At 37.4% G+C, this 12143-nt stretch overlaps 2 protein-coding genes across 6 annotated transcripts in view; both read right to left on the bottom strand.

The window, feature by feature from the left end:
- Positions 1-12143, bottom strand: part of LOC139114563 (uncharacterized) — a 485747-nt gene that overhangs the window by 115490 nt on the left and 358114 nt on the right. The window lies entirely within an intron of this gene.
- The window catches only part of LOC139114561 (tyrosine-protein kinase ABL1-like), an 82046-nt gene that overhangs the window by 30955 nt on the left and 38948 nt on the right, over positions 1-12143 (bottom strand). For 4 of the 5 annotated variants that reach the window (XM_070676359.1, XM_070676360.1, XM_070676362.1 and 1 more), the window contains exon 2: positions 2968-3141. In XM_070676359.1, the coding sequence (XP_070532460.1) occupies positions 2968-3141 (174 nt within the window). Of the gene's footprint in view, positions 1-2967; positions 3142-4039; positions 4217-12143 lie in introns of those variants that run through there. The other variant, XM_070676363.1, reaches the window with a different exon arrangement.

The raw sequence follows: 12143 nt of genomic DNA, 5'->3' as shown, positions 1-12143 counted from the left end.
CAGAAGAAAGAATACTGGAAAATTGAAGGCCAGATGGAAGTGAATGGGTTAATGAGGATGGGAAAGCATTGTTACAATTGTTGCATTACAAAATATTATCTTCACATTTTATAATACATACTGTAAATATCTCTGGCAAAAACAGAAGTTTGATTTACTCTGATGGCAGATTAAAAGTGACATATCAAGGACGTATTCTCCAGATAGAAAACAAACAAGTAAAATATTTATTATAATAATTTGAGTGTGTTATTTTGTACGTTGAAGGAGAGGGGTCCTAGCATTTTGGTTCAGTCACTTTCAGTTGTACAACAATCCATTAGAATTACGGAAAGCATGGAAAAAAGGGGGTGGTGATCCTCCTGGGAGGCATAATCCACTGAATATGAGGTCATTAAACCAGGACTAGCGGAGAAGGAAGTGCGTATGACATCAAGGACAGCAATATGGATTCCCTTGTTATAATCCATTGAAAGGAACACTGATATCATACTTCAGAGTAGAAGACCTGTCAGTCAGCCTTTAACGCCATAGAAAACATTTCAAGACTGGGGGCAAGGGGTGGCATGGTAACTCCAATACTTTGGTTGATCTGGCTTGTAAGAAGCTGTAAAAGCAGTGTACGTTACATAGGATGTAAAGTTCTCACTCTGTGGTGTTATATTTGGATCTTTTTTTCTCTGCAGTAGGGCCTCTGAGTGATAAGTTTCGGTTGACTGAACTATTGGTGAATGGCTCAGTGTGAATTGAAACATTCCGTCACAGTCTTCTTGGAAGAGACACAGCTGAGTTCAGAGGTTCTCGCCGCTACCAGTTACTGGTTGTAGGAAACTTGATGCAATCTGTTTCCTATGCTCTTGTGACATCTCCTTTTTCATTTAAAAAACACTATTTTCACTTGGAATTTGCACATGTATGACACGTGTGTGTCCTGGTGTGTCTAGAGAATAAATCAGTGACTTTGATGAAATTTTCACAAATACAATGCTGAGGTCAGAAAGGCGATCTTTTGTAGACTTGAATAACAATTCACTTCCATGTGATTTGCCACAAAGAATCACAGCATGAAACCGATTACAACTAGCATTTGGGAAATTCAAAGAAAATCATTTCATGGGCATTTTTTATTTTGGTTCAACCATTCAATGGTTCTGATTACATTCTCTGGAGAGATTCTAGGGCTATGCTGTGGGCCATACCAGATCACGGCCCACATACGAGATCATGGCAATGTTTGCAGTTGGTTTCAAAATAAACTTTATTGAAGAGTTGCAGTCCTTGCCCTTCACCATGTGTCTCCCCTTCCCTAAAGTACAGAGGTCCAACTTTGCTGAATAAAACCATATGACCATACCAAAATATGATTATGACAGCTGGGGTTCAATACTTTGAGAGGTAGAGTGCTATTCAAAAACAGAAATTTAGTTCTTAAAGATTATGATATATATGAGATTGGACCTGGTCAATTTTCACCCAGGACCAAGGAATGCATTTCTGTTTATGTGAACCCAAAGTCTGTAGTTTCGGACTGCACAAGCGAGAAGCGCACATCTTAGATCAGGTCATGAATTTTGGCAGTCAGTGAAATATCTTATATAACAGGACATCCATGCTGTGATTTTGTATCCCAGGTTTATTTTACAGTAATAACCTTTCAGGTTGAACTTATTCATATTTGTACAATAAATCTTCAGGTTTTCTTTGATGATTGATACGCGCCGACAAAACTGAGAACTTCACAGAAACAAAACAGTTTAATAAACAACTGATTACGGTTTCACGTTTCATGAGTCATGCCCAATGCCTTTGTTTGCCAACAAGTATCAAAATATAGCACGCAAAAAAACACGAGTCCAAATATGAAACCCGATAAACACAGCACAGGGGACACATATATCCACTGATATGTTCAAACAGAATTATTTTTATGTCTGTAGGCTTTTTTAGAAGCATTGTTCCGTCCTTTGATAAACCGGTAACAGTCACAACCAGGATATGCAAATGAGCATCCCTTGGATGATTTGATACTCATGGCAGCCCAAATAAGGTAACACTCCATGAATCATCTCAATCGACCCTTCGGTTATTTTGAGAAACTAAGTTTGAATTAAACAAGTGTACATGTAAGTAGAAACAGAGACTGACCATATTCAGCGTGCAGTATGGAAATTTTATGAACACTATGTTTTATAATGTCTCCTAGTCAAACAAAAATTTCTAAATTTTGTAAAAGTTTGAAGGTCAGTCAACACTTTATGTATAGTAAATATATCATGCACGCCATTGCATAATAGTGTACAACATGTTGAACAATTTTTAAATGAACTATACAAAGTTACATACAAACCATACAAAGTTATTGTCCTGTGCATAATATTATTGGACCTCCGTCAGTGATCATTTTGGGCTTTGATTGTTCTAAGCTTGCCTGTTTCTGGTAATTACCAGGTCTGACTTTTAAAAAAAATACTGATTGCCGGTACTGTATGGTTGGGAAATGTGGAAACAGATCCATCCTGTTATACAGGTAGTATGGGCCTGGGGGACGGACCTTTAGTTTACTGTATGGCCTGTGATATCAGTGAGAAATACAAATGGGAAACAGACTAGCTGGATCCAGGATACCACAGTATTTCCGTAGGAATGGTGTTGACTGTAATGATTGAAGTATTAGCGGCTAAGATTTGCACGAGTGATTCCTACAGCCAATACTTACAGAAGAAAGAAAACACAGGGATTGAGGTATACTCATTGAACTGGGTTTTAATGTAGTATGACTATTCTGTGAGGAATTTTACTAAAGACTTGTCAAGAGGTTATTAATGACCTTCTCAGTGAGTTTAAACACCTGTTTTCCAATTAGCATTCTATTGTGGCTCTTAATCGCTTTCAAAATCACCTACAACACCTTCCATTCAAAGGCATCACATGACATAACTTTGCAAAAACTATGGCAAACCAACTGACCTTTAGCGACAGAAAGTTGGTTTTCTCCTGTCCCTGTGAAGTCGTAGAGCGCCACAAAGAGATTGGGGTCCTTGTCTTCGTTGCCGACGAGTAGGGCTTCTTGGGAACTCCATGCAGAGACGCCATCTGGGTGGTGGGGGAGGGGTCGGCTTGAGAACACCTCATGGAGATTTTCTGCAGAAACAAAAAAAAGTACAAAGCTTGTTTAACGAAAGTCAAATTTTTCAGAATTACAACAGTATGTATGTAATACCATTTGCTATACAGTAAGACCTGATAAATGTGCACTCCAACATTTACATGTATTTCTCCTCATTGGTGGCTCTTGTGTTCAAAGAAAAGGAACATACATGTACAACAGATATTAAAATAAGTAAATATTATCTGTTGTAATCATATTTCGAGGGTTAGGAAAAAAATGTAATCTGTGATTGTTGACTCTAGCCTGAATGCAGGTTTTTATATTACTTTAAATAAATTTCCCCTATCTAGATGAATGCTGGCTGTGTGAAAACAACAAAACTAAGCCAACCAACCAAACAAAGAAGAGAAAAGGGGTTAAGGGTTATTCAGGCATTAAAGTCATATAAACACTGTCAGAAATCAATACTTATGAATTATGAAATGTTAGAAAACTGATATACCATTGTGATCCACTTTATGAAGTACATAAACTCAGAAGAATTCAATTGATTGATGAATTTGAAGAGAAACGAAACCATACGACAGATCCTGATTTGAAGGAGCTGTGCCCATGGGAAACAGTCATAAGGTCAGAGTTCTTGTGCTCCTCCAGTTTTCATTCTCTATACAGACCGATATGAAACAAGTCAAAGAAAATTGCCGTTTCATGGATATAGAAAAACTGCTCTGAGATATGAACTGATATCAAACGATGGACTATGTTGGCAGAATACGATAACAGTAACAAACACAAGCACTGGTGAAGGGCAAAAAACTGATCTGGGCAGACCAGTTTTTGACCTCACAATGCAGAAATGTACTTCTCAGCCAAAAAGAAATAGAAGATCACAATCTGTGACCGAAAGGCTATATCAAAGTATTATCCTACCTGTTACACACACAGTCTCTATGTACGTATCTGTCAGGAGCATTATTCTGGACTTAAATTATCAAAACCATCTGATCAAAGATAAAAAGGCCCTGGGTAGGCTTAATCTCTCTCCTTTGTTCGAAAAACCAAACACCACTGAAACCACAGGGTGTATACAGTTACAGTTTATGCAAAATTTCAGGGCGGCAATGAGGATCGGATTTCCCCGGGTCATGTATTCCGTGTATTCGGCCCTCTGATTGTCAGGCTGAACTCCAGCCTAATTTCTGTGTGATTCGTGACGGGCCGGCAGGATGCTAATTTGCATACAAGGTCATTGACCTAACCAGCATGCATTGAACAGGTGAGCACTACCAGTGGAAAAGGGCTAGTATGCTTCCCATAGCTGGTTGAACTTGACAAAATAATTAAATCACTAAATGTTATGGAAGAACATATTTAAATTCAGCTGCGGAACTGCACGTAGTTCCCGGATACTAGCAGAAGTCGGCTTGTTATTGCAATATTTTAATGAGCTCAGTGTCAAGGCTATTGTATTCTATTTGTCAAGGCTATTGTATTCTATTAGATTTCCCAAGAGGGTTCAGTTTCAGCATCATGTCATTAAAAAGTAACGACGACATGGCGTCAGATAATGCTTTCGCTCCATATTAAAGGATCTTTTTAAATCCAAACCATAGCGATACAAAATCTAATCTCCTGCCTGGACTGATTTACTGGCCTGATTGGAACTATTTTTAAAACTGAAAAATGTCATTTCTGATATCCATCAAAGCATGTGCCAATAATCAGTACAATGTATTGACTTTCTGCATTCAAACTTGTTTTGATGGCTTTTACCTACATCGTCTGGTCTTCCCTCTGACGATAAAGCAATTTGTTGAAATTCAATTTTCGGCTGAAATACCAAAATGCATCATCTATTGTTCACGGATGAGTATTTCACTTCCATTGTTCCACTGGTTTCTGATCTTTGTTTGCGAATCGTCTGGTCTCTTTAATGTGTTTTTGTGTCTGAATATGCCTGAGTGCGGTTCATGTTTCTGGTATGTGCAATATCCCCGGCACACAAAAGCCAAACCGCCCTTCATTTGATCTGACCTCACACAGATGTCAGTGACCTGTGAGGGAGCCTGCCCCTTTTTATGAGGAAGTCAAGTCATGTGACTGTTCCGGGTAATGCTTTTTTTAACCTTAATACATTTATTGTCCTCGCTTTTTCTAGCTGATACTCCTTTGTCAATGATATTATCAGTCAATATCTTTCATCTCTCTGATTGGTCCTTTCTTATGTCCTCACATGGACTGATGTATGTCCTTATTATTATGGATCATATTTCTCTGTAACAAAGGGAAGGCATTGATTTGATTTCTGTCCTTGCCGACAAGAATGTCTTCTTTTGTCATTTTGCAGCCGTGTTAACCTTCTTTGGTTGACACATTAAAGGGTCACTTTATTATACTTTCCCCCAAAGTTTTGTTTTTGTGTCCTTTGTCTGAGGTTGTCTTTGAGCAGCAGTTTATGAATGCACTTGTGAGGTTAATCTATGGCTGAACTCTCTACCTGTGCAGTGATGATAGCTTTTGTTTAATCAGGTGTCCATATCACAGACCTGTGTTCACAAAGTGTTCTGTTTACTGATTCACGGTTCATATGTTGTGGTTAACAATTGCACAGTTGCATATATGCTGTTTGACTCGGAGTCAAACAACACGTCAGTATTGAAAGCAGGAATGTATTTGCCATTGTTATGAAACACTACAATGAGGGTGTTCCTTGTAATTATGCATGCCAAAGTGAATCTTTTCTTAGTTATTAAATTTGCTCAATATGAGTCCTGTCATTGTTTCTTTGTTACTCAAGCGCATTTTAAATAATTATTTCAGTTCATTTCAATTCTCCATCATTCAGTGAATAGACTTGTCATTCTGTAGATAGACTTGATTGTCTTTTTGTTCTTCTTCATTTTCATTGCTGTCTGTGTCTTTAGGATCTACTGGATACATACATATATATATATATATATATATATATATATATATATATATATATATATATATATATATATATATATATATATATATATAGTGTGTGTGTGTGTGTATTTTATGTTTACGATGGTGTATGCTGTGTATCATATTTAGGTATGTATGTACATCATGCATTCACATATAGTATATATAATATATATGTAACTATCTATTTCTATCCATACATGTAACTACAGTACATCTATTTCTACATTGTATGTACACTCATTGGAATGAAAACTGGATAAATCTTTATGGAAGCTATTTATGGAAACTGAAATTCTTTGCACAAACCATTTAATAATATTTACCTTTTAATAGTTTTATTTTTCTTTAATGCATTTATTTGTATATACATTTTGTATATCTTATTTACATATACTCCCCTTGTATTGTATGTAGTTACAGCGACGTTTCTGTCAGAATTACAACCAGACACAGGTTTATAGTTACAAAACCAATTTCACTGGACTTATCACATGTCTTTGTAATTTTACTGTGGTACGTTACTAAAATGCAAATACCGCATGTTGTTTAAGATATTGAATACTCAAAAAGATATTTGTTTTCATGTGATACAATTAAACTATTTTTGTTTCTTAAAAGTATCACATTGAAAAATACAATCTGCATATTATGTCTTGATCGCTGCTATGTGTAAAATTTATGCTGTGTTCCATGTTAGCATATATTGCAGTTCCCTTGATTTATTTTTTGGTTCTGTAAATTACTATATACATGTAGATGTACATTGATGTCATATTACTGTGCAATGGACAACTAGGAGGGGAAGTGTCGCAGATCGAGAGCAGAGGTGAACATGTCATTCAGTTACCAAAATAAACACACATCTGAAAGTACCATGTTTGGGTTTATTGTGTCCTATGTGGATGTAAACAAGGCAGGATCACAACGCCTTTGTTTCCATTCTATTCACAACCACCTGCTCAGTGAATACAATCTGCTTGTTGAAAACACAATAGTGTCCAGCCCACTACTGATAGACTGCTGTTCCCTGCTAAGGTACATTGTATTCTGCATTTTACAACATTCTCCTCTTCCAGTTCCACTATGATCTTCATTAGTTCAAAGACGGCAGCTGTACCAGAGTGAGATGATTGCAGCTTTCAAAACAGAATGAGACACTGAACCCTTACTCTCCATCCCACTGTATTCCATTGTCTGCAAATCCTAACGGTTAATGACCCGGATCTTTCCGTGATGAATAGTAGCTGCTTTTCTGATTTTAATACACTCATATCACCAGAGAGGAATTTCAATAAATGATTTTTCTTCAACTTACTGCAGTTTTCACTCTATCACAGCAAAAGTGCCATTTCCCTGTCTAATTTCGAGATAGCAGTTCTTTTCCATATGATATTTCATGTGCTACAGGTCAATATTTTTTTATTTTTCAATCTTTTGTTTTCAACAAATAAGAAGCTAAGCCTACCACTGTTTACATGCGATCACAAAAAGTTCCATCGGTTTGTTTTACATACATGAGGCCCTTTGGTAAATATTTTTCAATTTGCTTTTGCGGGAAGGGGAGTAATTTTAAGGTCACTGAAAAGCAAATCGATGTGTCTGTGTTTGCATTTTGAAGAGATCTCTTTGGACCACGGTATTTTCACAAAATCTCTTCTCAATTTATTACTGCCATATTACTAAAATATCCACATTTCAGGTATACATTTTGGGCGACTTCTAAGATTGTCATCCACCTGCCCACGCGGTATGCAGATGTTTGCTTCCTGATTCCAAACTCTGGGAAGGCTATAACATGTACATAATTGATGGCGTGAGTGCATTTCATGATACGATGGCAAACTAAAATGGGTAAAATGTCAGCTGAGCGAAACGGGGCACTCATCCATACTTCCTGTATGGTACATGTGCATTTCAGAGAGAGAAACAGACACGCATTTGTGGATGTCATCCTGCGTATCCTCGTGCATGTGGGTTGAATCTGGTGAACCAATAAGTGGAAGCGAAGCTCTCACATGTGAAATCAGTCACGACTTGAAAGCACAGTATCACAGAACATCAAACAAAATCATGAAATTATTTGGCAGGCAGAAGTTAATATTACCTGACGATAGTTTCAACGTTTTTGTTCTGGAAAGAGTATTTTCTCTTGCTATTGCCCAAGGCATATTTAAATTTCCACCATTCAGCCCCTCCATACCACTAACATGTGTCTAAATTCGTAAATACATGTAATACTATGTGTATGACATGTGTTGTTTGTACTGTTGACAATGTATGCATTTACAAGTACACCACAAACAAAATTCAAGTAAAGGCATTTCATTATGTAAATACCAGGTGATGTAGGTTGCTGCATGTTTTGAAACAAAGATGAGATCAAAAGATAGCAACTGATCCATCATAATCAATCATCTTAATAACAAAATATATGCAGCAACCACGAGTATTTCATTACATATTGATTTCCACATTTTCATACCTACATTTACATTGTACATGAATATATCATATGTACTGTCACATGATTTCTACTGAAATACTCCAATCTCTTGACAGAGAGACGAGATTTTCTCACAGTGATTTTTGCAGATCTCTAGACTTGTTAGCCAAAGGGCATAAATACTGCTGATATGATTCAAATCCCAAATTTGTTCTGTATGGAAGTTCATTTGTGAGATTAACCCACAATAGATTAAAAGTTTTGAACTGGGTATACTGGCATTCGAGTTAAAACTAAACACAAGTCATCGTGATGACACAGTCCCCACTTGTTGATGGGTACTTTGATTACATGTCCTAAGAGGATAGAGTCCTCTTCATTAATTAGGTCTGTGATAAAAATACTTTGATACAGATGGCGCTCAATGGCCAAGAATGAGTTCCATGGTGATGAAAACATAAAACCATGTAGGCCACCATCCTAAAGTTCAGAAAATGAGTCAACTACAAATTAATCAACAGGATGTTGCAAAACATTTTTGCATACAATTCTAACACTTGACAGATTATCACTGGTACCATATTTCATAAAGTTTGATGCAGTATTTACAACACTATGAGATCAACATCTGTATCAAGTTTCATCACATTTGACGTTGTATTAATTTGTGGCTATATCACCCTAATTAGGAAAGTTCATTACTTATGCAATTACAAATTAATTAAATGACACTGATAAATGTCTTTTTCAATGTTAAAGCAATGTGAGCTTAACATCAGTTAACATCTGTATAAAGTTTCATGAATTTGATGCAGCACGTATTTCTGGACATATCAGCCTACTTATGAAATTTCAATACTTGACATGTTACTGCTACATGACGTGAAACAAATTGACGAACATATGTATGAAATAGGTCAATGTCCTTGTACCAACTTTGAATGATACTGGTGGAAATATGTCTGAGTTATGGCTCTGTACGTTTGAAAATTGTAACAAAATCACCGCCATGCAGCGATATTTGATCTTACTGTTTCAAAAATCAACATGTATATGTATGACGTAAGTCAATGTACATGTACCAACTTTGAATAAGATCAGTTGAGACTTACCAGAGTTATGGCTCTCGACATGAAACAACCATAACAAAATTGCTACCATGTGGCCATATTGGACCATCTCGTGAAACCAATCGACATACATATGTATAAATAAGTCAATGTCCTTGTACCAACTTTGAATAAATTTGCTTGATACATGTCTGAGTTATGGTTCCGGACATGAAAAAATCGGAAAAAAATGGCCACACGGCGGCCATATTGGATTGTATCATAAAACAAATCAATGTGCATATGTATGACATAGGTCAATGTCCTTGTACTAAGTTTGAATAAAATCGGTGAATAAAATTAGTTGAGACATGCCCAAGTTTTGGCTAAGGACACTAAAATTGTAACAAAATGGCTGCCATGCAGCCATATTGGATCATATCAAGAAACAAATTGACATACATATGTATGACATAGGTTAATGTCCTTGTACCAACTTTGAATAAAATCGGTTAAGATATGCCTTAGCAGTATTATGGCCCTCGACATGAAAAAATCGTACCAAAATGGCCGCAAGGCAGCCATATTGGATAGTATCACAAAACAAATTGACATGCATATGTATGACATTAGTCAATCTCCTTGTACCAACTTTGAATAAAATCCGTTGAAACATGTCTGAGTTATTGCTCTGTACATGAAAACATCGTAATACAATGGCTGCCTAGCGGCCATATAGGATCGTATCACATAACAAATCGACGTACATATGTAAGACATAGGTCAATGTCCTTGTACCAACTTTGAATAAAATCGGTTGAGATATGCCTGAGTTATGCCTCTGCATATGAAAAAATCGTAACAAAATGGCCACACAGCAGCCATATTGGATCCTATCACAAAACAAATTGACGTGCATATCTATGACATTGGTCAATGTCCTTGTACCAACTTTGAATAAAATCGGTTGAAACATGTCTGAGTTATGGCTCTGTACATGAAAAAATTGTAATAAAATGGCCGCCTGGCGGCCATATTGGATTGTATCACAAAACAAATCGACGTGCATCTGTATGACATATGAAGTAATCCTTGTACCAAGTTTGAATGAAATCGCTTCTTGCATCTCTGAGATATCTGCGTGAACGGACGGACGGACGCACGCACGCACGCACGCACGCACGCACGCACACACGCACGGACATGACCAAACCTATAAGTCCCCCCCCGGACGGTGTCCGTGGGACTAACTAAACACAAGGATGATGCATAATGTAGCTATGTACAGTACTGCTAAATGCACAAGCTGTGCATAGTATTTGCATTTCACAACTAAGTATGTATATATATGAGGTACTTAGGCACATTCTAACATTTAATTCAATATATTCATCTGTTTACACTTGGGAAGGAAAAAGCATTCATTTATGGTGATTGATTGACATTTGAGGTAGTTTCTGACCCGGGTCAAGGTAGTAATGCTAACTGATGTGGCCTGACTTGGCATTTGTCAAATACCACCCACATAAGATTACAGTCAGTCAGTGTACATTTCTCCCAACACCAGCACCTCTACCCTGAGCAAATGTGTAAGATTTCTTCTGCATACACAAATAAATATCCAACGATTAGTGTTGTCCTTTGTTGTGATTTTTTGACTTGTTGGATGTTGCTTATTGATACTGACAGCGGCTTCATGCACCGGCGTACCTTTTCAGCATTTTCTTTGAATTTCTAATCTCAGTTTCATGTTACTGGCTTTAACAGCTGAGGAAGCCTATCAGTGCGGGGGAATCCAAACTAATGTCAGGTTTCAAGCCATGCAAGATCCAAGATTTGATTCCAAAGCATACTTTGATCCCTGCTGTCGTGAGTCACATTGTCGGCTGCTAGTGTGTTCCCGCACTGATGGTCTGCTATGTCAACCTACATCACATCAGATCTGACTCATACTATCAATCCCTACCCTAAAACCCCCCTCCTCCTCCACCCCCTCCTCCTCAAACAGCTTCACCTGTCTCTATGCGTAGAGCTAACCTGAATCTATTGGAGTGGCTATGCATGCAATATTGCCCATGCTATTTTTAAAGTCTCATGATGAGACACAGGGGATGGTGAATGTACGTGTAATGGATGAAAACAAGCTATCAGGTGATTGGGGAAATCATAATTCCTCAAGGCTTACTTGAAGACATCATGAATTTTCTTCAGGAACTTTTTTTGATGATCAGCAATCTTCTGATCTACAATCTTTGTGTCAAATTTTGTCACAATGCCTAAAACACGCTACAAAATTGGAAAGGCAGATTCTCACCTGTCCAGGACCTCTCCGTAATTTTGGTATGGTGTGCCAAAACTTTTGGATTACCATCCCAAAACTACAGAGAGGTTCTCGACAAGATTTTAACATGCGTCTCATTTTGTGAAAAGTAGGCTGTCTGCACCTGTGTAGAATGCATGTACCCACAATGCAACAGCACCGACTACAAAACAATCACAGAGTTCCCCATTCAGCTGCCATACATATATATGTAGGGTACATTAACCCTTGTACAATGGGACAAACTAATTAATAGGTGTACCTACTCGA

The sequence above is a fragment of the Ptychodera flava genome, chromosome 16 (genome assembly GCF_041260155.1).
Source record: "Ptychodera flava strain L36383 chromosome 16, AS_Pfla_20210202, whole genome shotgun sequence".
Lineage (NCBI taxonomy): Eukaryota > Metazoa > Hemichordata > Enteropneusta > Ptychoderidae > Ptychodera > Ptychodera flava.
This window is presented reverse-complemented; position numbering and strand designations above follow the sequence as displayed.